The following is a 27,049-nucleotide window of genomic DNA, read 5'->3' as shown; positions in this document are numbered from 1 at the left end:
ATAAAGCCAATTAGATCCTCAAATTTACTCAGTTTTTTTTTTGTTTTGTTTGTTTAGATTTTTTTTTTTATTGGGGAACTGGGGAAGGGGAACACACAGTGTTGGGGAATTGGGGAAGTGGGACAGCCAAGTTGTTGTGCTTCAGTCTTAGTTGTGGAGGACGCAGCTGTCTCAGCTCCAAGTCTAGTCATTATCTGGCACCTGTCAGCAGCTCGTGGCCGCTCAGCTCAAGGTGCCATGTTCAATCTTAGTTGCAGGTGGGCGTAGCACGTCATCCCCAGTGGGAGTACAACAAGCAACCTTGTTGTTAAGAGCACGTGCTCATCAGCTGAGCCATCCTGCCACCTGTTGGCAACTCAGCTCAGGCGCAGCTCACTGACTTACGTGGGAATCGAACTGGTTAACCTGTTGCTCAGAGTTCATGCTCTTAACCAACTGAGCCACTCAGCCGGCCCAGTCCCTTTATTTTAATCTCTTACAAAAATATTTTTTTAAGACAAACATTTTAATGAAAAATGAACAAACTTTCATATGCTCTTTTTCTTTCTTTTCTTTTTTTTTAGTTTCAGATGTCCAAAACAATGTAATAGTTATACATTTCACCTCTCACAAAGTAATAACACCCCTCCCCCAATCTATTGCCCCTCTGACATCATATATAGCTATTACAATTCCATTAACTCTGTTCCCTATACTATTCTCCATATCCCATCACTATGTATATATTAAATTATAATTGACACAAAAATGTAGTATAATCAGTGCTTGATAAAAATACATTAACAGCCACTCTCATACCTCACTTGTAGGACTGTGATGTAGGGCAAGCAGGCTTCTGGCAATATGCATCAAACGGCTTAACAGGGTCTGCCAAGTGGCTCAATTGGTTAAGAGCACGAGCTTTGAGAAACAGAGTCTCCAGTTCGATTCCCACATGGGCCAGTGAGCTGTGCCCAAGTTGAGCTGCCGCTGAGCTGCCAGCAGGTGGCAGGATGTCTCAGCTGGAGAGAGCACATGCTCTTAACAACAAGGTAGCTGGTTTGACTCCCACATGGGATGGTGGGCTATGCCCACCGACAACTAAGATTGACCACAGCACCTTGAGCTTAGCTACCCCGAGCTGCCGATGGGTGGCCGGATGGCGACTGGACTTGGAGCTGAGCTAGCTTCGCCCTCCACAACTAAGATAGAAGGACAACAACTTGGCTGTCCCCCTTCCCCAATTCCCCAATAAAATCTTTAAGAAAAAAAAAAAAGACAACAATGCTGTCTACCCTTTGATACAGTAAATCTACTTCGAGGAATTGTTCTTAAAGGAAGAGAAAGACATAGACAAAGGTGTAAATATGTAGCTATTCTTCATTAGTGTTATTTTAGTAAGAATTTGTTTGTATCACCACTGTTTTATAATTGTTGGTGTATTGTACTATACTTAACAATTCCCCTATCCTTGTATATTTAGGTTCCTCCCCAATTTTTTCACTGCTCTCTATGCCAGACCCTCTCTAAGCATTTTACCTACATGATCTTGTCTAATCCTCATCACTTCTCTAAGATGGGATCCTTAGCCCCATTTAACAGATGAGGAAACTAAAAAAAAAGAAAAGGTTGACTTCCCCTTAGAAACGTGATCACCCTTTGCCAAGCGTCTTTGGAGTTCATCTGCAGCTAGCATGGTTTCTACCTGGCCCTGGAGGGGCTCCTGCTTTGCTACTCCATTATTGCCTTCCAACAGCAGAGGCAGAATCATGGCTGAGACCATCACGGGGAGGGACTTGAGAGGCAAGACTGTTCTTCTCCACACAGGACTCTAATGTTGCATCCAACTTGGGCACATATAGTGCAAATGACAACAACAACTGCGATAGTTTAAAGGCTGCCCATGATCTACCCTATGCATTTGACCTTCATGTCTGTCCTGGAAGAATTAACCAGGAAAATGCCAAAGGAGATCTGTAGTTCTGAGCATTTGGCACTCTCTCTGGGGAAACTAAAATGGTCCCTCCCTTTGGTTTTTCACCGATTCAGGAGGCATTTGCTTAGTGCCCTTTAGTGCTTGGTCCTGTGCTACACACTGAGGTTACAACACTCAGCAAGACCCAAGTCCAGGAGTTCTCAAACCGGGAGACAGACAAAATAAACGATTGCAAAGTAGTTACTAGTAAGTGAAGCATGCTATAGCGTCGTCACATGCAGGAAGCTCCTATCAGAGTAAACAGGAGCAGCTGTCTTAGCTTGGATGGGATGAGGACCAGGACAGGTTCCCCAGATGAGCCAACCTTGGAACTGAGACTTGATGTTTGAGTGGTTAGTTGTTCATCAGTGGAGGCAGAGACGGCTTTCCAGGCTGAGGAAACAGCCCCCTGCAAATTCAGTGATGTGATACTGCTGTAAGGATTCTGCTTATTCTTCCTAATGTGAAATAGACTCAGTTTGAGGCAGCAGAGCCGGCAGCCCTGAGGAAGCACAGTGATTACCTATTGAGTGCTTTCAAAAGCAAAGATGCCAGGTAGGGGACAGGGGAAGGTGATGCAGAGAGGAGATGAGTCCCTCCTAACAAGAATTACTGCCTCATCCCATATGCACTTAAAGTTAAGAGTCATGTGTAAAACAGCCTTATTGAATCTCAGTAAGGCCGGGAGGTACTTACAGCACAATGCAATATAATTTATTTTTACCTGGTGTCCTTCGTTCACGTGATCACAAAACCCTTTACGCTAAGAGGCAGAGTTTGGAATCATAATACTTGAAAGAGCTACGTTGGGCTCAGCTATTCTCTTTTGGAGGCAGTGGTATACGGGGCTTGAGTAGAAAAACTGAGATTCGCTGGGTTAAAGACTGCAGGAAGTGGTGTTGCCGATGAGGTGTGGGGGGAGGGGGGCAAAATGGAGTGCCATTAGAAGGAGAGGGTGGAGGAGAAATCTGGGCAGGCAGGAGCCCAGCCGTTGTCTTTTGCAGTGAGCCCAAGCTGCAGATTGAAGCTTCCTGTCTTGAGGGTCCTGGTGACCCCCATGCTGCACCAGTGTAAGGGGAACGGGAAAGTAACATGCAGTGGGCACCAGCTCTGCCAGGCCCTGCACGGCAAGCCTTCGCCTACAATTCCAGATGTGCTTAAGCTGGAATGAAATGCAACAAGACTAGCAGACAGGTGGGCACACGTAGGAATTGTAGCGAAACAACTGAGGCTCTTGGTCAAGCCCAGCAGGCCAATGGGAGAAAGGGACACAGGCCTATAGTGTACGCTGGGCACTGATTCACGCCAGGCTTCCCATGCTGTCTCCCCAGCCTCCTGCCCCGTGCTCTGTAGTGGGAACGGCCAATACATGAAGGGCAGGTGCCTGTGCCACAGCGGCTGGAAGGGCGCAGAGTGCGACGTGCCAACCAACCAGTGTATCGACGTGGCCTGCAGCAACCATGGCACCTGTATCATGGGCACCTGTATCTGCAACCCTGGCTACAAGGGCGAGAACTGCGAGGAAGGTAAGACATGAGCGCTGGCAGCCCCAGCACCTTGCTTTGAGTTAGAGGCCAGCACGCAGGGCCAAGAGAGCATCCAGGGAGCAGAGGGAGCCGGCCGAGCTGCCCTGGGAGCCCCCAACCCCTGAGCCAGGAGCCCATCAGCACCAGGAAATAAACTAAAGTTAGGCTCCTACTCAGTGAAGGGAAGAGAACTGCTGTGTATTGAGCACTCACTGTATACAAGGCTCTGTGCTAGAAGCCTTGTCTCATTTAATGTCAAACCCGAGTAGGGAGGGATAATCATCTTCATTTTAGAGTTGAAGAAACTGAGACTCAAAAGAGTCAAATGACTCGCCCAAGGTCACGTGGCCAGTAGATGGCAGAGGTGGGTTTGAGCCTAGTCTTTCTGACTCCATAGTCCAAGTGTTTTCTCCTCCCCTTTAAGCCCCTCAGCTCCCCATGTCTGAAGTGTGAGACTATTATAGACATCTAAACTCTGCCTTCTGTTATCACACTTGTATGTGTATATGTGTGTGTGTGTGTGTGTGTGTGTGTGTGTGTGTGTGTGTGTGCATGCTTGTGTCTCTTAGGTGTTCACAAGTGTGTCTCTCTCCTTTGTAAGTAAATTATGTCTGCGTAGAACAAAGCTAGAAAGGGAATTGCTGACATAACAGTGATGCCAGTTCTTTCCCAGGAAATCTAACCAGGTGAGATACAGTAAATCATTCTGTTTCACAAACGAAGAAGCTGGGGCCCAGAGAAGGGCAGCGATATCCCCACAGTCATGGAGCTAATAATCGATGGCAGGACTGCGATTCAACCCAGAGCTTCTCGCTTCTGAACCAGTGCTCTTTCTTCTTGGCTGCATGGGATTTCCGGAAGAGAGGAGTCTTCTCGACAAGCCGTACAGTGTAGCTTTTAAGAGTGCACACTCCAGAATCAGGCGTAGACGTTTGAGTCCTGGCTCTGCCGCTAGCTAGCCTCAGTCCCCTCGTCTGTAAAATGGGAATACCTTCCTCAGAGGGCCGTTGCAAGGAGTGAATTAAATGACTCCTGTAAAGCACTTCTCTCAGTGCCTGACACCTAGTAAGTGCTCCATCACTGTTAGCTCTTATATTAGTAGTGTTATTCTGGGGAAAATGGAAGCACATTTACATCTCATTTTACTCCACTCACTGTATCCCAGGTGTTTCGAAATGGATGGACTTTGCCTTTGAAGCTGAAGGATGATGCTAATGGTCGTTACCTCCCACTGCCCACTATCCAGAACCCTGGCACCTTCTCAGTGGATGGAAGAGGCTCCAAAGGAGAGCTAGTCTTCTAGACCCATTTGGGATTTTACAGATAGTCCCCTCTCTCAAGGCTTCATTTTCTCTTTAAAAAAAAAAAAAGAGAGCGAGACAATATAATGGGCCCATTTTAAAAGTGTAGGGAACAGGAAGGGATTAGTGTCTGAAAAGCATCGCTTCTCTGAGACAGGCTGTCTGTAAAACCCCAAGTGTGACTGGAAGTCCTGATTCAGACCTATTAACGTTGATGCGAATTACTTCGGGCTGAGAGAGGAGGCAGCCACGCCAGCCCCTCGAACAAAGGAACTTGGCTTTCTCATCCTGACAATGGCGACTTCATCTCCTTTCCCTTTTCATTTTAGTCACTTATGGGGTGAAGACCCTGAGAAGGAAAGAAAAACAAAGAGGAGGTTCCTCTTGAAGCTGGGGGGGCTATCTCACCCCCAACCCCACTGTGTTATGTGGGCCAAGGAGGAGGAGCTGTCCAGATCCCCGCCCTCTCCCCCCACACCCCCAACTCCCGCACTGGAGAGCGCCCCAGAGTGTAAGGTTACTTACAAAGACAGGGAAAAAAAAGTTGTTTAGCTCTGATTTACATTATCTATTTGAAAAGAAATGTTTTCACTCCTGCTTGCTTTTCTGAGGAGGGCCATCTGGTACTGATTCCTTTTATTATTTCTATTTCTCTGGTGAAGCATCATTGCTGAGTCCTGTGTTTATAATGAGGGTTTCTTGGGGCCTTCGCCCTCCGCCCGCCTGCCTCCCTGCCTCCCTCAGCTCTGTTCTAACGGGTTTCACTGTGTTTATAAAATATCAGCTAACAAGCTTACTTTTTTTTTTTTTAACTTTCTCCCTCTCCCTTCTTCTGAAGTTTATTGCCCTATATTTTTTTAAAAGCCTGGCCGCTTGGAGGGAGTTGCGGGAGGGGCAGAGGAAAACAACTTAGGCCTTTTGCATTGAAAAGGGAGACATTGTGTTTTGGTCCTGAAGAGTGTCTAATAGCTTGTGTGGTCACTGAAGCATGGAGCATTTTTGGGGAAAGAGTTGTGTTTACAGCCTGGCCGTGCAGGCCTCATCATTTCATTAATGGGCCAAGCTTGTGCCAGAAATTTTGGCTTGAATGACAAACCCTTCAGAGGAAAAAAAATATATAACTCTTTGGCACCTCTTCTAAGAAAAAACTAAATTAGACTGTCTACACGAAGTTCAGCCCACCTTCCTGCCAAGATCTCCAGGACTCCTTCAGCACAGAGCTTCCCGACCCCGCCAGCAGATTCTTCCCATCTTACGCACAGTTCCCTGAGAAATAAAATCACATAGGAAACTATCCCAGTATGATGGAAAGAGACCACTTTATTTTTTTTATTATTATTATTTTTTAAGATTTTTATTGGGGATTTTGGGGGATGGGAACAGTGCTGGGGAATTGGGGGAAGGGGAACAGACAAGTTGCTGTCCTTTTGTTCTTCAGTCTAGTTGTGGAGGACGTTGCTTCACTGGCCCAAGTTGGCAGAAAGAGACCACTTTAATCCCATCCTAGGGTTGCTGTTACCCCAGAGGCCTTAGAAAGGGAGGAAAGAACCACAGTCTACATAGGGTCTCTTGAGCAGAGTGTCACCAGAGTGTCACTATGGCATAGATAATGGCCCTAAGTTAGGATCCGCGGGGACAATTTTCTCCAGGCAGGAATCTCCACCAGTTCAGCTCAGGTTTCCTGGAGCCGACTTCCCTTAACAATGCAGTCCTCTTGAAAACGTCCCCCACGCTCCCCACTCACTTTGCCAGGGTGACCATCAGAAGTGATGATTAATTGATAATGAATTGCCTGGAGGGAGCCTCTCCTCGGTCCCTTCTGATCTTTCCCCTGCCTGAACCATGTTGCTGCTTCCCGGGTTCCTATCAGACTTATTGTGTCTGAGGAAGAACAGGACTGTGACGCCAAGGGCCCCTTGCTAAACTTGGCACCCTCTCAACTTGCTTGCTAACAGTGCAGATTTATAGATTCAACCTCCAGGGCACCTCAGAGACCACTTCAACCCAAAGCTGGGGCCAGGCATTCACAGCGAGGGAAGTACCTTTACAGGTCTTGGGATAGGAATTGCTGACTCATTTCCTGTCCAATTGGAAAACTCTCTGAAACTAGGGAATTATCCTAGTAGCCTAATGGGCTGGAATAATCCTTCTGAGATCCGAGGCAAGTCATGAAAATGTATCACTATGGCTATTTTTATTGTTTTTAATTACCAGATATGCCAACAGGTCATGTTTGAACCACTATTAAATGGTGTCCAGGGACTAGAAGAGAGAAGATTCTCTGCCTTCATTTGGTTTTCTTAAATCTCCACTTTGCCCCGTTTCTTTTCTTGTTTTGTTTTGTTTTCCTATTTTTAACCATTTCATGTGCTTATGTCTGTTTATATGTATGCCATATTTTTGAACCAGTAAGATGATAGAGAAAATAGCGAGAGATCTATACCAGGGAAGACTGATTCAAATTTGAATTACCACTGTGTGACCTTGGGCAAGTTATTTAACCTCTCTGTGCTTCAGTTTCCTCATCTGTAAAATAAGGATCATAATGGCACCTACCTCAAAGGGTTGCTGTTAGGGTTAAATGAGATAATGCATGTAAAAAGTTTAATAACAAAATATGGTAGAGGAGAGGGACTAAATTAATGTTAATTATTATTGTTGCTGTTGTATTATCACTATTATGTTTTTAGCAAGTGGTTGCTCCTGACCTCTGACTTCCTTCGTCATTTAGGTCATTAAGCTGAATTCTTTTAAAAACCTAAATAGTAAAAGAGCTTTCTTAATAAGCTGGCCCTCCAAATAAGCAGCCTGTTCTGAGAATATTGCCATTTGTAAAGTCTCTGCCCATTTGTGTCTGTGACTCTAATATACCCAGACCAGTTTCCCAGTCTTTTGTGCAAAAGTCAAATATACTTGGTTATAAAATTTAATTGGTAAACTAAAAGCATGTCTGAATTATAAATGAACTCTGACCACAGCTCTGACCCGAGTCATGCTACTGAATGTCCTGATAAGATAGAAAAATAACTACTTTGCAACAATTTATACCTTCTACAGCCCTTTCAAATCCTCAATGTCATTTGGTCCTCATAGCAACCTGAGAGATAGGTCATTTGAACATACCTGCTTTATAAATGGAAGCTCAGAGCAGGTACGTGACTTGACCATGGTCGTAGAACCAGTACATTTTGTCCTGTGACCCTTGAACCTAGGATCTCAGAGGTCAAATGCTAAGTTCTTTCCTCTGCATCATAGGGCTTGCTCATGAGCTCCTACAAGGAGGAAACTGACTACATCATTGCAGCTCCATCAGCACTATTGTCCCAACTGCTGCATGTTGGATCTCTCACCATTCTCCCCTTACAATTGCAAGATGCATAGAATTGCCTACCTCTCTAAAATGCAAGACTGACCTAACAAGTTTCTGGTTGAGTAGAGAACACGGACCAACCCACTTTGCCTGCTCTGTCTTCTCTCTGCTGCCTTTTGCACTTCCCATGAGGACTGGAACCACATGATAAGTTAGCCCTCAGTCCTCGTCTTCCACTTTTTCTGTGTAGTGCTTTATAGAAGATTAGAGGTCTCTGTTAATTTTGTGCAGCCCCATAACTAAAGCTTCGAGTTAGGAAAATCAGCCCGACTAACAGAACTGTCACTGGATTCAGAATCAGACAGATTCTGTTTTCAGATTCCTCCCTGGCAGGGTGTAGCTGTATGAGCTGGCATAAATGATTTAGCTCCCTGAGCCCCAGTTTCCTCATCTTATCTCACTGGCTTATTGAGAAAACCAAACCGGATGAGGTATGTAAAGTGCTTCCTATAGCAGAAAATAGGAAACCTATCCTTTCCCTCTTTCTGGGTGAGCTCTAGAGACCACCTTGATCTTGGACCCTAAAAGTCCTGCAGGGGCTGCTCGACTGTTGAGCTACAGCTACATAGTTCACCCATTACATGAGGAGAAGCTGTGCAAAGCCACCACATAACATTTTAAATAGTCATTAAAATGTTTGCCTGGAAACATTTCCAGGCAAATGTTTGTCTGGAAAGAAAGTGAGGTTTGAAAGTCTAGATCAATCACAATTTGGGGAAGAAGATAAAATCTAATGGAACTTCAATGCAAAATAAATTCTTGTTTAAATTAAGAAATCTGTTTTAGTCCCCACATTCACATAAATAAAACTGCATTATGAAGTGATAAACAATAATAGTTTGTTCCACAGTGCTGTTTTGAGAACCTCCTATATGCCGGGTATTGTTCCAGGAGGTGGAGCTACAGAAACGAACAGGACAAAGTCTTGACTTCCATTATTGCAGTTGTCACCGACATAGTAGGCACTGGGTGCTACGTGAACACTCGATGTGTATTTTTTACTCTGTCTATCCCTCAAACCAAGAGGTAGGAATTTGTATCCACAGTCAAGGGAATCAAGACTGAGAGAGGTAAATAGTCAGTCACTGGGTAGAGTTGGGAACCCAGGTCTGCCATTTGCTGGAATTATTGCCCTACCTATACACGTGGCCTCTGCACAGGAAATCTGGATCCTTCCAGCAGAGTGTGTGAAGTGCCCCCCGCTCTACTCCAAGGTGTAGCAGTTTGCTTCCAGAAGCCTCATCTCTGCTGGTCAGATACTTACCTGTGTTCTCTTTCTCCTGTGTAAGTGGACTGCATGGACCCCACATGTTCTGGCCGAGGCGTCTGCGTGAGAGGCGAGTGCCACTGCTCGGTGGGATGGGGAGGCACCAACTGCGAGACACCCAGGGCCACATGTTTGGACCAGTGTTCGGGCCACGGAACCTTCCTCCCAGACACCGGGCTTTGCAGCTGTGACCCAAGCTGGACGGGACACGACTGTTCTATCGGTAATTGTGGGGAGAAGAGGGACACAGCATGGAGGGAAGGAGGGGGGAGGTTTTTACTGTAACGCGTTCACCATTCAGTCCTGATCAGTGCCCTGACCCTGTTCTCGGTGTATCCGTGGGTTCCCCATGTCTCTGGGTGCTTTTCTTCTTTTCCTGAACTCTAGCCTTCAGCACCTCCATACTTAGATGGGCACAGGATTCAAAAGTCATATCCTCACACCATTGCTTTCGTGGTGGTGGCCGTGGGGGTCAAAGCACTGCCCCTTAACCATGTGAATTATAATAATAGATGTATTTCACTGAAGCCTCTTCTCTCACGTTCCAATGTCCCTCCTAGAGACAAGGCCTTAGGGACCAGCGTGCCTAGGTGAGATCCACAGGGATGAAGCTTCGGTTTCACCCATTAATCAGAATGAAGTCCAAATTCAGTATAGTATTTAGGGTTCTCTGTCGTCTGACCCTCGCCTTCCTTTCTATGAGACTATAAGTTCCATGAGAATAGCAAGCATGTCTTTATTTACCTCCCCATTCCAGGACTCCGCATAGGCCTGACCCACAGCAACTGCTCAGTAAATACTGATGAATGAATGAATGAATGAATGGACACATGATTGAATGTGTTCTTGATTGCAGTATTTGGGTCACTACAGGGTTCGTATTATACGAAGTTCAAAGGATAATTACCTTGGCATCCTTCTGTTTGTAAGCATTTTTAACGCTTTATTAATATACATAATGATTTATAAGCCCTCTCAAGGTGAGAGTTAAATGAGAATCTAGGTGAATCACCTAGCACAGTATTGGTTTATAGTAAGTATGTTAATTTCTAATATCTCATTTAAACAGTATTCACTAAACACACACACACACACACACACACACACACCTGTGAGAAAGGCATCATCATCCCTTTTTGACCAATTTACATAACACTTGACTCAGTGAGTACTTATTGAACAACTACTGTGTGTTAAGCACTTGTAATCAGAAGGGATAAAGAGGTAAGAAAGTTCCTACCTTTGTGTGCTTACATTCTAGGAAGAGTGGGAGGGGACACAGCAAACAAACAAATGAAGAGAAATCAACTGATATCGGGGGACGGTGGATTGGGGGAGGGGGTTGTCACTTTGTGAGGGGTGAAAAGTATAACTATTGTTTTGTTTTGTATACCTGAAACTTAAAAAAAAAAAAAGCATCTTAGGCCAAGAAAAGTTTAAGTAATCCTGCCCAAATTCACACAGCTAAAAAGTGATAGCATCTCCAGCTATGTTTTGGGGGGGGGGGGTGTTTTACCCTAAATCATTTTCCCCACCACTCCACACTCTTTTAAACAAAGTGAAGCTCAAATTAACTGTTGTGTATTAACCGTTCTGGTTGTGATCAGGAACGATGGTAAAGACCTTTGGCAAAAATAAGATCCATGCAGCATTTGTGTCTTTGGAATACTTTGAATTACCTTTCCCCATTGAATGGAGAATTGATGTTCAGTCCGCAGCCTAAATTGGACTTTTATCCTTGTTTGCAATGCTCGTGTAAAGACATGATTGCAAACACAGATGCACAGGGTCTTAGGAATAATTCTTTTTATATAGCTCTGTTTATAGCAATATAATAAATGGTCCTCTTAAAGCTACACTGGATTATATTGTTCATTATGTGGCCACACAGCTAATTTATGGTAGGTATATAACTGTCCGTGCATTGTTAATCCCTGATGAGACTCAACAGCCTCCGACGGAGGCAGGAATAAGTTTGGGTGAGATCACTACATATCCTTGAGTTGGTCCCGTAGAAGGAGACAACAGAACCCTTGGAAGGGACTTAGAGTAGAATCCTGAGAGCTCATCTTCCTCGACTCTGCACACCACTCCCCATAACTGGTAGCAGACATGAATGTGGCCTCATGCATGAAGGCAAAGGAGCTCCACGTAATGAGATGCGTCCCTGAGTCCAGCAGACTTGGGTTCAAACATGGGCCCTGCTGCTTACTAGTTATAGCTTTAGGCAAATATGTTCACACCTCTAAGCTGTAAAATGGAGATAATAATAGTACCTACCTTCTGGAGTTATTATTTGGAGAATTAATTAAGATAATGCAAAAAAGCACTTAGCATGCTACTTAGCCAATGATATGGCCTCAGTAAATGTTAGCTATTGTTATGATTCAAATACCCATTGGTGAGAGCCCTTAATATTAACGAATACAGTTGATGAGATATGCCCTTTCAGAAATGTCAATTATAGTTTTTTAAATCACTAACCTATGACGGATTAAAACAAGGCCAGGAATTCAAAGGATGGCTTCAAAATTAGCTGTCTCCCCCTATAATGGTAATTGCAATTTGTGCTTGTCACGTGCTTCATAGCACATAAAAATGTTTTATATGCACATGCACACACAACCCATCCGTAACAACAGCCCCCTGAGGCCGTGTGACAGATATGGCATTATCCCCCTTTCACAACAAGGCTCAGGGAGTTGCAGCAACTTGCCAGAGTAACACCAGTGCAGGTGTACGACGCAACATGACGTGACGTGCAGGGAGTCCAAGCCCAGCCTGGATCCCCAGCCTAGCTCCCTTCCCAGCACACTGTGCTGCCTCCCCACAGGCCACTGTTTGTCCTCAGCTGTCACCTCCCCTCCCAAAGCCAGTCTGAAGGCTAGTGAAAGCTTCAGTAATGCCTCTCCCTGCATCCCCTACTGTGTAGGTCAGTACCTGCCTCGGCTCAGTGCTGGTTCTGCCACGTGCTCACTGTGTGACCTTGGAAAGGTTCTTGACTTCAGTTTCCTTATCTGAAAAATGGAGGTAATAACAGTGCCTACCTCAGAGGGTCATGTGATCATTAAATTATACCATGTATGCCCGCACGCAGAACAGTGCCTGCATAGGATGGGCACGTCATGTCTTTCTTCTACCTCCCTACCTACCTACTCAGTGAAAGTGCAACTCACTGTTGAGTTTTTGCCGTGAAGCTAAGCAAGGGACGCCTCATTGACTGGTTGCCACTGGAGCTGAGGGACTCGTCATGTTCAGGGAGCTAACTGCAGGGGAGTGGAAAAGGCACAGGACTTTCTTTCAGAAGATCTGCTCCCCGCTACTTGAATGGCTTCAGCAATTGCTTAACCTCCCTGACCCTAAGTTTCCTTTTAGGTAAAACTATCTATATCACTGACTTTTGGGAGTCGGTGAAAAAAATGTAAGTAAAGCGGTTAGCACAGTGCCTGGCACAATTCAGACACCTGGCAAGCAGTAACATTAGTCACGTTATTTGTGTTATCTGCTCCTGGCATGGCAGGGCTGGCACAGACACCTCCCAGAGCCTTCTCTTCAGGAGCTGCGGGCCAGCAGACACATCCAAAGTGATTCTTGCACCATCAGCACTGACTGTGGGTTGCGAGGTTGGCAGAAATGGGTCCCCATGGTCCAGCCCTCCTAGGAAGGAAGACTAGCTCTTGCCTGAGATGAGTGTCTCGCTGTTTGGCATGGAAAACAGGATTTAATGAAAGCGATTTAAATCAACGTGCCCTGCACTCAACAACCAGCCTGTAATGAAATGTGAGCTGACAAGTTCCCCAGCACTTTGGTTAGGTTTGTGGAAACAGTAAAGTCAGATTACATACAAGTGTTTACTCAGGCCCCTGGCTTCCCAGCAACTTGGCTTCCAATCTCATCTTAGAAATCCCTTCTTAAATCCAGCCTTGTTAATGTGATTTTCCTTCCTGGCGAACCACACAAGATAACTGTTTGAACAGAGTCCTGTGTCCTGGAAGAGCATGGGTTATATGTTCTCCCCCTACCTCCCATATACCTCTATCCTCAACTCTGTGCCCAGTGGGACTTCACTTCCTCAGTCTTTGGAGGGTGCTGGTGATGCTGGCAGTGATGATGGTGGTGGTGATGTTGGTGGGGGTGATGCTACTGCTGTTGCTTTACAGATGGGAAGAGTTGGAGAAGGGAAATGACTTAAAAGTAACTCAGCTCATCAGTGGCAGAGTTTGAACGAAGTCCAAACCTATGTTTTCCCAAGTCCTCAGCTCTTGCCTAAAGCCCCCCTTCCATCCAAAGAGGCTCCCATGTCAGTAATCTTGTCTTTCTCCCTGACAAGCCACAGGATGGAGCATTAACTAGAGAGCCCATTTGTTGCTTAGTGCTTACCATGTACCAGGTACTGAACTAAGTGCTTTACAGCCATTATCTTAGTTGAGGTTCATAAAGACCCTATGAAAGAAGTATGACTGGTTCCATTTTCCAGATGAGGACATTGAAGCTCAGAGAAGTTAATTGCCTCACCAGCACCCCCCCCATTAGTAAATGGCAAATCTGGCTCCAAGGCCCCTCCTCAGTTCTGTGGTCAGCTGAGCAATGTCTTATAACCAGGCCTGTCTCTTGCCAAACCTTGAACTCCATGAGGTCAGGGTCTCTTGATATTCCTGGGACGGGGCCTGACACACTTTCGGTTCTCAGTGTTGACTGAATGAATGATTCACCTAGTGAAAGTCAAAGGGGATGGAGGGGGCTATGGGTAAAGGTTTTGTCCAGGAAGATCCCAGCACACTACCAGACAGCCAGTCTAATGTCTTCTCTCAGGACTCAACTTCCCCCGACCCCCATCCCTGCCCAATGTACTCTGCAGGGCTAAAACCGAATCCCGGACTCCTTCTTTGTCACTCTCCTAAACTAAGTCATGTTAGTGTCATGTGCAGTGCCAGCCAGCCAGAACCCCTCCTGGACAAGAGCTGGCATCATTTCACCTCCTTCAAGACTTCTTCCCCAGGGAGCAGCCCTACTGGGCTGGATGCCTCATCAGCTTTTGCATAAAATGGACATGCTCAGAAACACTGCTGAGCAGAACGACCCCCCCAGCCTCTCCCCAAGTGCTTTCATGGCTTTATCATCCTCTTGGCCTGGAGCTATCTCAGAAAAGAGAAGGAATTTAACCTCTTGGAGATGGTCCTTCAAATTGGAAAAGCCCATCTTTTTGTCAGAACTGAAAAATGACTTCTAACGAAGATTTAAAGCTCTGTGGCATTCCCCAAGATACCATGTGAGCTGCGATCCCTTAGACTCATCGTTGGCCCTCCTTCGGCTTTCTCTCTGGTCTTCCTTCTCCTCCTCCAAGCCCAGTCGCCTCAGCCCTTGGCCTCGTAAATTCATTCCTCATTTCCACTGCTCTGTGAGCTCTCTGCAATCTTGTCTTCCATAAATGACTTGTATTTAGGAGGGCCTCCTCACCACATTTTATTCCTTTTTGGTCGCTGGCTCGTAGAGGCAGTACATGGCAGAGATTCTGCCTATAAAATGCTCACACTAGTGGTTTATGATTCTTATCATTTCACTGCAATTGAGTTTCACAGAATAACAGGTGGAGATGTTTTAGAGATTTGCTTGTACGGGATTGGAGGTAACATGTGCAGTTAGTGAGAATGCGTGGGATTTGGAGTGGTACCAAGCTAGACTTTTTTCCATGACTCACCTTATCCAGAGACTACGACTAATGATACCTGCCTTGCACTGTTGCTGTTCAAATTAGCTTTAATATGTAGATATAAAATGCCTAGCATGGGGACTAGCATTCAGTAGGCACTCAATAAATAAAACATTAGTGTATATTTTTTTTAGAATGCATGATTAAATCTAAATTAGCCAGACCGTCCTTAGACTCTAACAAATTTTAAGTTTGAGGGCAGTTTATATAGTGAAGGTTTGGAGCCACACCCAGATTTGAGTCTGTGTGACCTTGAACGACTCGCTTTCTCTGTCAGAGGTTTGGTTTCTTTGTGGTTTCTGAGATGCTCTGCCACCCCGTCTCCAGCCCTTAACACTGGTCACCAAATCCAGATGAAGAGTCATTAATGCGCTGGCACACTCATCCCCAAACAACAGCGCGAGGGCCACAGAGACTGTTTACCATCAGCCTCCTCTCAGGGTAGTGAGCCTCCTGAGCTCCACTGCAGAGCAGAGCGCAGCCTCCGCACAGAGAGAGCATGCAGCCCAGCTCCGGACCTGCACCCGCCCCTGACAGGCACACCGTCTGCGTCATTTACTCATAAACCTTTCTGTCCTCCCCACGTGCTGGGCACTATTCTAGGCACCGAGGATCAAGAGCCACTGTCCGTGCAGGAAGCGACACCTGGTTAGGGGGCGTGATAAGAATGCTGACTGATGCGTATACAGTGGGGTTTGCAAGCACAAGGGCAGGGGCAGTGAGCTTGGTGAGCAGAGGGTGGCAGAGGAACCTGGGAAAGTCTTCCTCAGGGAGGAAAGTTGTGAGCCAGACCTTCAGAAGGGACATAGGGGGCTCCCTGGTGGCAAAGGGGAGTAGTCCAGGCAGAGGGAACAGCATGGGCAGGAGTACAGAGCTGTGCCGGAGTGCCATCTGTTTGTAAAGTCCTACCTCAGCCTGACTGGAGCTACAGGAGTTGGTAGAGGAAGTAAGGCCAGAAAGGCGGGCAGGGTTCAAATCATAGAGTCCATGGAATGTCTCGCTGGAAATCTTGGATTAAAAAGTTTTCCAGTGCACGGTGTAAATTTCCCTTTCAGACTCAACGTCAGGGACCTTTCTGTAGCTCTCTCAGCTCAACCTGACCTAGGTTCTACCTACACTTAGGGCAACCTTCTAGAATTCAGTCAGATCTTCTAAACTTCCAGTTTCTTCTCTATTATTCTCCTCCCCGACCAAAAAGAAAAAGTATAATTCATACAATAATGACTAGATAGATAGGGAGCAGAAAAGCTCTGTTATCAAATTCACAATTGACAGCAAAATAAGCCCAATGCCTTAAAAAAATACGCTGAAAGTAGCAACAGGGTTAAAAAAAAAAATCAAAGCTCTGAACATAGCAGTTGCATTAGTGCTAAATTTCGAAAATGATAATTCAATTTTATTTACGAGGCAAAATATAATTACATTTAAATTTGAGAGAACAGAATTTAATTCTTATTAATGACAGAAAGACTGAGTGAGATGCTTTCATGCCAGAGAAATTGTCTTATGTTCATGGATGGGAGAGAAAATTAGATTCAGCATTGAGCATTCTCCCCTGTCACAAGTCTCATTTGTGTAGCCGGAATTGTTCCCTCCCTGAAAGGCATTAGCTTCTCAGCCCAGAAAGCACAGCACTGACATCCAATTAAACATCAAAAGGAAATGATCAGACTGGGCTATTTCTGTATAGGTGTGTCATGGGAGGGGACACTCGAGGTTAGCTTTCACCTGAGGAATAGGATCCGTTGAGACTTGACATTTCCCGCACCCCTTCCCAACAGCAAGTGCTAGCCTAAAAAATCAAAGTTCAGAATAATACATATCTGAGAGATTGACACTGAGGCAAAAGAAATAAGAGGAGGTGTTGGCAGGAGGCAGAGAGGAGCCCACCGGTTGTCTGGGAAGCAGTGTGGAGGTTTAAACACAATGAGATGGTCAGTTCCTAACATTTAATCAAAAACTGGGAAATGGGGCCCAGACAGGCATACTACGAAATACGGACAGAGTTAAAGGTTGATAAACTAGGAGCTGGCAGCTTTGTAATGTAATAGAATTTCCCCCGACAGGCCTGGAACATTTTCTATCAGAATTGGAACTTGTCAGTATGCAAATGTAAGCCCTTCTGAAATTGGGCATCAGAATTGGGTTTGTGTTTGGATGCCCGAGCTGATACCTTCCACAAAATCTCTGGTTGTCTTCCTGAATCAAACTGCTGGTATAATAACTTGTAATTTTAAAATAATAACGATTCTTTGAATGGAAATGTTACAGTTCTCCTTCATGTATGTGCTTCATGATTTATTTAAACAACAAATACATAAATCTCTGACATTGAAGATGGTGTTATGCCCAGGAAACTAGGGTTCAGAGAGCTTGGGTGACTTGCCCAAAGGCACTCTGGAAAAACAAGGATTCAAATCCAGCCTTGTCTGGCTTCGGAGCCCATGTTTATCTCCTGCATAACTCTGCCATTAGCTATTAGCAAGGTTTATGTCTGTGAATCAGGTATCAGGTTTATCAAGTACCACTTCATTTGGTACCACTTCCAGAAACAATGTAAATTGGATCATGACCGATGGTGTACCTGGCAATATACCAGGCCTCAAGGAAAAGCGTTAATTGCTTTCTGGGGTGAACAGGGTGGCTTCTAGGAGGAAGTGGGATTTCAGGTGGGTGGCAGGAGTTGGATTTGAGTTGACAGAGATAGAAGGAGGAGGCAAGCACCTTGCAGCAGCCCACTGTGGAAACCAAGGTGTCCAACAAAGATAGGACAGATCGTTCCGTTTTCTAGGAAAGACCAGTAGTTCGGAGTGGCTTAGCTCAGGATATCTGTGGTAGTAGTGAGAGGAGGGAGAAGGAAGGGAAGTTGGCAGGCATCAGATCATGAATGGCCTTGAAAGGGGTTAGGTTTTATCTGTCAGTGGGAGCCACTGAAAAGTTTTAAGCAGAGATGTGATATATTCAGGTTTGGTTTCAGAAAGCTGACTCTAATGTTGGCGTGCAGTTTGAGGTGCCTGGGGAATATCTAGGTAAAGATGTGCAGGAGAGAACTGGAGAGATGAGTACGTGACTGGGTGCCTTTCACAAGGAGTGTCAGGGCGGGAGGTCTTTGGGAAGAGCATTTAACACCAACTGTCTTTTCAGTGCACCCAATTGGGCCCCTTCAGTGAGGTTTGGGTAGTGTTCCATCCCTAGCTAGAATCCACATCCCAGTCACACTCTTTGGCTTCTCTGTTCACCAGCCCTTTCCTAGCTTGTTATACTTCAGCAAGGTCAGACCGCATTTGGAGGCCTCCTCCGAGCTAGGTGTGCACACCTCTGATCAGCAGGCCCGATGCCCTCCAATTAGGACGAATAGCAGTGGCCTGCTACTTCTCGTGATAGGTGCTTCAAAGAGCTTGAAATTCTGGTCCTGGGGGAATAGGTGTGGAGACTGCTATGAGCCAACATACCGGAATCCACTTTTCTGCTTGGTTTGAAAGCTTTCCGAGCTCCTTGAGCGAGGTGAAAGGCCGTGTGGTTTCCAAGGCTCATTAGCTGGCTGCCATCTCGGTCTGTGGGACAGAGCCGTGGCCTGCAGCAGCTCTGACTCTCGGGTGATAGGGATGGAAGTTGTAAAGCACAGGAGAGTGGCTTGGGTTTGGCCTCAATGTCAAAAGGAGACTAATTACTGTGAGGAAGTCGGAGGCTCCTTTCCTGCACCTTCCTCCCCTTCTGGCTTCTTCCTGAAACCTGCACTGAGACTCAAAAGCCATCTTCCCAATTTGGTGAGAGAGGGAGGGAGAAAGAGTAGGTGCTATATTCGAACCAATTTGTTCACAATATACCTGGCCTACGGGAAAGAAAGTAAACTTATAATTAGTTTACTATGCGCCAGGCATGGAGGCCAACTTTGGGCACATTCACGCATAGGTAGACTTGAGTTGCTTGAAGATAGGAATAATTTGATATAATTCCGGAATTTCCAGTCTAAGGGTATCTGACACATAGTAGGTGCTCAATATATTTTTTCAATCTATTGTAAGATCCTGGTAAACAGGTATCATTACCGTCATTTTATAAATGACAAAAATAAAGGTCGGAAGTGTGCAATATTTGTTTTCATAGCTTGGAAGTAGCAGAGCAGGCTCCTGTATCCATCCAGTTGCCTAAATCCAAGCCTCTGCTCTGTGCAAAATCATCGAACCTTGAATAGTTGCATGGAGCAGCCTGCCTCCTGCCACTGTAATCTGGCAGTATGTGGATGCAGTCAGAAATCCATTTCCTGCATAAGACTCACTGTGGAATTCAGAGATTAATCTGAAGATGGCAAGGTTCTGGAGGCAACACAGATAGACAGACTAGTAACCCTGATAAAGGAAGGTCCACATAAAGTGCTCTGGGACACAGGCAATGAAACCCCTTCCATCTGGGGCACTGGAAGGAGGCTTCAAGGAGGAGGTGGCATTGGAATCAGAACTCAAAACACATTTAGAGTTGAACATGTGAAGCTGGGGTGACGGAGAGCCTACACCATGGAAACAGTATGTGCACCAGCACAGAGGAGGACCCAAAGAGTGTGGCGAGGCCCTGTGTTTAGCCATTTGTCTAGCTGGCCTCTTGCGTGAATATTTCCTAAGGCAGCAATCAAGTTCTTGCTCAAGTACTGATCTGCGTGGCACTGTGTCGCAAAGGACAAAGCACTTGCTCTCTCTGCGCCCTCGTTTTCTTGTCTACATAATGGCTCGAGCATCTCATGCTCTGACCACAAAACTCCCCTAAGTTTTCCTCTTCTTTTTCTCTCTCACCCCTAAACCCGCCTCAAGGAGATCCCCTCATTGAACCGGACCTCTTCCTGCCCAGCCTCAGCTCTCTGCTGGCTTGCCTTCCTTCTTCATTTTTTCCCTTCTTCCCGTGGTCTTTTACCTCCAGCTCTCTTCCGTCATCACTCACAGCTTCCTTGTCTCTGTACCTTTCTTCATCACCCCTGTTACAAAACACAGGATCACAGCAGCCATTCACCACCTCTGATCTTAGAGCTGAGCTTCCGAGCACTTTAAGCCAAATCACATCGTGTGCATGCTCTGTACCATCTCCTGGGCCTTTCCAGCTGCAGTTCTTCTTGCACTTTGTGAGTTGGTGCTCTCATGCCCAACGGACTCTTTCAGGCTTCCACGTCTGTTCATCAGCAGAAAGTCCTACCTCACTGAGAACACTGAGACATTGGTTATGTGCTTTCCCATTATCTTGGCCTGTCCCTTACATGGGTGTCTGCCTGCCTGCCTCTCCCCAGAGGATGAGTTGCCCACAAAGCCCGTCCCTCTGATTATGCTTCAGACCCAGTCCACGCCAGCTGTTGAGAGGCACCTTCGTTATTTACATCATCCCCTTACTCTCCCCCGTATCTTCAAACCCTCCCTTCCCCTGGATCTTTCCAGCACATAAACGTGACATAGCTGCCACATAGTGAGTGTTTACCAATAAAAGAGTGCACAATACTCGGCACATTACATGGTGTTCACTTAAGCCTCACAAGAACCTGAAATATTTTGCGGAAGAGAAAGCTGAGGCACAGAAAGATGAAATAACTTGCCCAAGTCACACAGCTAATTGGATGGTTGGATGGATGGATGGATGGATGGATGGATGGATGGATGGATGGATGGGCAGTTAGATGGCCTGGTGACTGGATACCTGGTTAGAGGATTAGATGGTCTCGGGTGGATGGGCTGATGGATGGGTAAATGAATGGATGGAGGATGAGTAGACACACAGACAAATAAACAAAGGGAGAAGTACTTAACATGATAAGCATTGGGTCAGGGTGAGGAAGGAGACTCAGACTCGGATTTCAGAGATCCTATAGTTTAGCCAGGGTGATGATCTAATACATAATTAACAGTCAGGGAAATAAGTCAGATTACATCTGAGATTTTGCCTAAACCTGGTCCCACAAGTCACAGAACAAAAAGCTGTATCAATCATAGTCACCTTTCATTCTAGCTAACTACATACCTTTGAGTAAATCACTTAATCTCTCCAAGCTGTTTCCTCATCTACAATGCAGAAGTTAAAATGCCATGATAGGACTGTTGTGGGGATTTAATGAGATAATACTTGTGTGCCACCAACAATGGCTCTACATTTTCTCCTCATTTTTGCCTCAAATGTTGTGTATTGTGGTTTGGACTTAAAGCATATCAGGATTTCAGAGAAATTCCCCGTGCTGTGCTCTCACTCAAATGAGCTAGTGATGAAACAGAAAATCCTGGCAAAAGTCATTGAAAATTATTTAACCCTCTATTAAAATTTCTTAAGATCAGTTTAAGAACCTCAGGCACAAAGCAAAATAGAACAAATTTTCCTATCATCCATTTTTGTGCTAAATATAGACTTATTAAAGGACTTCTCGGGAGGTCACGTGGGCCAAGGCCCTGTTTACACATCCGTGGGATTTTAAAGATGGCTTCACCTGCATCTGCTCCTTGCTCAGTAGGCAAGCAGGCAGATCCTTGGGTGGGGTCTCCTCTATCCTCCACTCGTATCAATTTTGAGCATCTTTTCAAGTTGGAGAAATTTTATGGGAAAATTATATATGTCTCTCCCTTTAGGGAAAAGGCCCAGCTTCGCCTACCAGGTATTTTAATGAACAAGATTGTAAAGTAAGTCAAGACAAATTAAAACGTAGTCATGATAGGTCCCAGGCTTCATCCAGGCTTTTATGCGGATTAACATTTAATGAGAGAAGTCTGGGGCAGCTTTTTCCCATATACACTTTGGGGCACAATTAACCAATAGCCAAGCCTTATATTTTTCCCGACCCTTTTCACCCCTTTCTCATGTGGCCACGTGCTCCCATGTCACAGAAAGAGGAAGGGTGTGAATACAGGCATTTGGCATGACGGAAGGTGTGTGTGAGAGTGTAAGGAATGAGAAACTTTAAAATTACAGCGTTCTCAGTTGGAGATTGGAGAAGATGAGTGTCTAAGAAGGTCGGGCACAAAGGAGACTGAGCCCCTGGGTGAATATATTTAACCAAATAAATGTGGCACGATATGGCACTGAGAGAGTGGAGCCAACTGACATAGCACCTCTTCCATGAAGCTTGTTATTCATTTTTTTTTTTTTTTACTTCATCTGTTCTTTCCACAAATATTTGTTGAAAGCTCATGCTGTGCCAGCCCTGGTGCCTGCTGCCAGGGAACCAAGATGAATAAAAGCTAGAGCCTAAGGGCCGGCCAAGTGGCTCAGTTGGTTAAGAGCTCGCTCAAGAGTGCGAGCTCTGAGCAACAGCGGTTCGAGTCCCGGCCCGAGCTGAGCAGCCTCTGAGCTGCCAACAGGTAGCAGGATGGCTCAGCTTAAAAATAAAAAAAATAAAAAAATAAAAAAAGCTAGAGCCTGCCCTCAGGTAGGCTTCTAGTCTAGAGAGAAGACACACATGTGCACAGGTGGGGTGGGGAAGGGAAGATGTCGTGGGTATGACTTTCCCTAGAAGAGCCAAGGCGTTCCTGGGCCTAACCCGGTTCATTTCCAAGGACATGGAAAGTTCAGCCAAGAACCTTACAGCCTTGGAATGAAAATTGTAGGACAGTTGAGAGGATTATCACCCCAATTTTGAGGCTGCTACTAGAAAACCAAATATTTTGCTCATCGGGAAGATGCTTCTCTGCTAGAGGACTAGAAGGTATGCTGATACAGGACATCTTAGGTCCTCATCAGTCAGTCCTGTGCGTAACATAGTTTTTATAGAGCTTTTCACATAACCCCTGTCTTTCAATTATCACCACTTACCCTGGAGAGGACCATTCTTACCCTCCCTAATTTGGGGGGTGAAGAAGAATGGTTCAGAGAGATTAGGTATAATAATTCTCTCAAGGACTCCACAGGGACCTAAGGAAACTGGGGAATCAGAATCTGAACCCCATGGATGGATCGTGTACACCATAGTACTTTAAAAAGTTCCTCCCAGACCCCAGCCCTCCAGCATCATGTCAGAAAGCTCTAATGTTAATCGCGTGAAAGTCATCTAGGATTTATCAAATGCTCACTTATATTGGGTATGTTGCCTAAGTCAGAAGTCACATCCGGTCTCCTGACGTCAGCCTGGCACACTTGCCACTCCACATCATTTCCTTTCTTATAAGAATGTGTGTCACAATTTGTCACATCCTGACCGTGCGCCAGGCACTATGCTAGAAGCTCTACTTCTCTTCATGTTAACTCGTTTAATTGATTGACGTTCTATTCTGCCTGCCGGGCTAGAACGGAAACTCCTTGAGGTCAGGAAAGAACCGTGTCTGGCATCATCCCCATTGGCTCCCCAGTGCCCGCTGTAGTGAGCGTGCAGGAAATGAAACACATGACAGTAATTCCCACAACAGCCCTCTACAGCAATCGGTGTTATCCCCAGTTTACAACTGAGGAAACTGGAGACCTCGAGAGGCGGCATGACTCAGATTTTACAAAGTACCACTTTACATTATGTAAGGGGCATACGAGCCGCCAAAGCACATTCCTTAGCATCCTCCTATTTGGTCCTCACCAACCACTCTGGGAAGTGATATCTGCTTGAATGTCAAAGCAGAATGTAGGAAGAAAAATCAAGCTGTTCCTTTTATTTCAAGGACAAAAAACCCCCCAAAAAAACAACAACAACAAAAAAACAACACTGAGGCATGTAATGAAATCACAATAGGGCCTACAACTTGAGGCCAAATGATAAAGGAGCATCTCAGGCTACTGCTCCCATCATGAGTGGGTGGGTCTCTTCCACTCAGGCAGAGAGACCATCTGCAGAGGAGAACCTGAACACTGACAGGTTGTGTGACCATCAGCTAGCACCCCATAAACATCAAGGTCCCCTGTTCAGGCCCCCTCCATTAAAATGTGTGAGCGCTCGCTACCCAGCTTGTAAAGGGCTGATGGAGGGGTGCCCGGCCACCAGGCAACTGTAGCTTCAGGCCAGCAGAGCATGCCTAGTATAAACTGGCAGGGAAATGGAGTGTTTGGGTGGACAGCTCTGCAGTCTCCAGATGAGAAAAGTGAGACTGAGTGTCTGGGAAACTGCATAGAGGATCCATTTCATTTCACATCTATCCAGAGTCTGACTTGGATGTAACAAAGGATAACCGACAGGGCCAGAAAAGCGGGGAGATCTGCTTGAAGAGCCAGGAGGTCCCCTCAAAGAAGAGGCTTTCCTTTTGCCTATCAGTTCTTTTATCTGTAAAATGCCTGTCTTACAGCATTGGTCTGAGGACTGTTAAAACAAGGAAGAAGCACCATGTGACCACATGACCTTGTAGAATTCCCTTTTGCTCTCTGGGTCTCAGTAGCTTCACCTCTAGGAAAGATACTAGCCAGGTGTTCTCACAGCATTGTTGTGATTGTTAAATGAGAAATGGTACACGGAAAGTGCTTTGTAAACTGTAACCCAGATATGGGTTAGTTATTAGCCAAAAATGACTTTCCCACACATTACCTCATTTGACCTAACACCAGCCTTGTGAGATTGGTGAAGCGGGAATTACACCCATTTCACAGAAATGGAAAGTGAGGCTCAACGCGTCTCGTAACTTGGCAACTTGCAGATTACCCAGCCAATAAGTGGCAAAGCCAAGGGTAGACCGCAAATCTGTCTGATCCTAAGATTCGTGGGGTTTTTTATTCATTGCACGTCAGTGAAAAGATGTAGAAGTAACAGCTGTAGATTGCTTGGATAATCTTTGGAATGCCAGGATCAGTTTGTGCTGTGTCTGGACCATGATCCCCTGGAGGGCAGAGGTCATATCTTATTGACATCTAGATTCCCAGCACCAGGCACATAGTGGGCATGCTTGGAATATTATTGGAAAAATGAATCAGTATGACTTTAACAATACCTCCTATATATCAGGCACTAAGTACCCCTGAAGTGGTGCTATCCGGGGGGTGCTGTCATCAACCCCATTTTACAGAGGACGAAAACAAAGCCCAGAGCACTTGAATAGGTTGCCCGAGGTCACATAACTGGCAGAAAGGATATTTGGAGCCACATCTGATTCTGAGTCTTATGCTCTTTCATCTCCACTGCTTCCAGATTAATTAATAATAAAGGAATGAACGACCCTAGAGGTTAGACAGTGAAGTGCTGGGGAAAGCCTGCCTCTTCTGCGCTGAACCCCCAGGAACCCCACATGCCCTGCTGCCTGAATCACCGAGGCTTTTGTCCCAGCCGCCTGTTCCTCTCCGGGCGCATACCGTGATGAATAGAAGTGCTGTCTGCTGTTTACTTTCACACCATTAGCTGCCACCTGGAAATAGTGCTGAGCACACCCAAACAAATGCTAAGCTAATCTTACCTCGGGGCAAGTTCTAGTCCTGAGAGCAGGCTCAGCCTCCAGAGTTCCCAGGATGCTGTGCAGAAGGGATGGGAACTGAAGAAACAGGACTTGGGGAGGCCGGAGGCCTGTCACTGTTGTGTGTGTGAGAAGGGAGGGAAGCTGGAAGAGCATCCTGAGAAGGCCCCATTCCTAGAGGGCTGCTGGATGGAATGACACTGCTCCACAGCCCCAGCTCACCTGGGACGTCTCAGCAAGGGCAACTCACTAGAGATAAGCAGACAGATAGGCCTGGACGGATTTTCAGCCAGGCTGAGCAGGGTGTAAGGAAATTGTTTTACATTCTCAGGTACCGATAGCCCCAGGCACATGCAGATTCTTCCATTATCCAACAAACCGTAATTAAGGGCTCACTCTGTGCCAAGATGCGTGCTAGGTATCAGGCATAGACCTGATCAGAAGAATTCAATCCAGCCTCGGATGTCTCTAGTCTGACAGTGATACAGATACAGAAACAGAAAATCACTCTACCATGTAATGTGGAAAGGCAAGGAGCAAAAAAGAATAACCACAGGGTGACTCACAGGAGACTTCTCAGAGGAGGAGGGACGCTTGAACTGAGCCTGCGGGTAGATGATGCTCTAACATGGAGGGTGCTTATATCATACCTTCCCACCTTCTTAAGACCAGAAAGGACCTTTGATGCCATCAGTTTCCCCCTGCAGCAGAGAGGAAATGGACACCCAGAGAGAGAAAGTGACCTTCCCAAGGTCAATAGCAGCCTGAGCAGGCACAGATCTTGCAGACCTGGTCCTTGGACTCCTAGTCTAAAACTCACTGTTCTGGGAAACCTTTCTTGAGTTAGTGATCTTTGCCATGCCCTTTTATCATCCAGGTTACTGAGTGCTCACCATAACCCTGATGGTCAGCACAGGTGCTATGAGGTGGCATCATTACTGCCCACGCTGAACACATCAGAGAAGTCAAGGAACCTGCCCAAGGTCACACAGCTCAGAAGCTCCTGAGCCTGGCATAGAACCCAGATCCCCTGGCTCCAAGCCAAGGCTCTTTGAACCCGTTTCACAGCAGCCTCCCTCTCCTCTGGGGAGCTGAGAAATCTGATGTGTTACTGCATGTAGCACCTCCCTTTTCAGGTAGTGTGCTTGGCAAGGTATCTGGCATGGAAACACTACCATAAATAGTAACTCACTGTGGTTTTTTTAAATTTCTTAAACATTTTAGCCATTGCCTTGTAGATTGATAAGGAAGGCCTGAGCCTCTGAGATCTAATTTTGTTAGATCTTTCCTTTTTCAAAAGTAGCTAGACTATTAGTAGCTTCTAAACCAGGAGCACAGCTTAGAAGGGAGTCATGGGCAAATGCAATTTGACATGGGTGCCAATTAGTTTAGTTTGAAAGAAATTAAAGGTATTGAGATTTTCATGTGAAGACGGTTGGGCCATGAGGCACACCGTGGAGTCAGGGTCACCATCACAGCCCTGGCAGAGAGCATCGGTAGCCATGGTTGCCCCACTCGTTTCCTGAAAATCAGTTGTGTCTGGGAGCCTTCATAACTTCTGCCTGTATAACTGTGAAGCTGTGCTAGCCCCAAGCCCATGGGATTTGT

The 27,049-nt window shown here is 45.9% G+C and overlaps 1 protein-coding gene across 11 annotated transcripts in view; it reads left to right on the top strand.

Annotated features, from left to right (window-relative positions):
* TENM4 (teneurin transmembrane protein 4) overlaps positions 1-27,049 on the top strand; it is a 601,437-nt gene that overhangs the window by 459,405 nt on the left and 114,983 nt on the right. For all 11 annotated transcript variants that reach the window (XM_019623651.1, XM_019623656.1, XM_019623660.1 and 8 more), the window contains 2 exons: positions 3,286-3,480; positions 9,441-9,641. In XM_019623651.1, the coding sequence (XP_019479196.1) occupies positions 3,286-3,480; positions 9,441-9,641 (396 nt within the window). The remainder of the gene's footprint in view (positions 1-3,285; positions 3,481-9,440; positions 9,642-27,049) is intronic.

This window comes from Hipposideros armiger, unplaced genomic scaffold (assembly GCF_001890085.2).
Source record: "Hipposideros armiger isolate ML-2016 unplaced genomic scaffold, ASM189008v1 scaffold_556, whole genome shotgun sequence".
Classification (NCBI taxonomy): Eukaryota; Metazoa; Chordata; class Mammalia; order Chiroptera; family Hipposideridae; genus Hipposideros; species Hipposideros armiger.
Note: the sequence above shows the minus strand (reverse complement) of the source record. Positions and strands in the feature narration are given on the sequence as shown.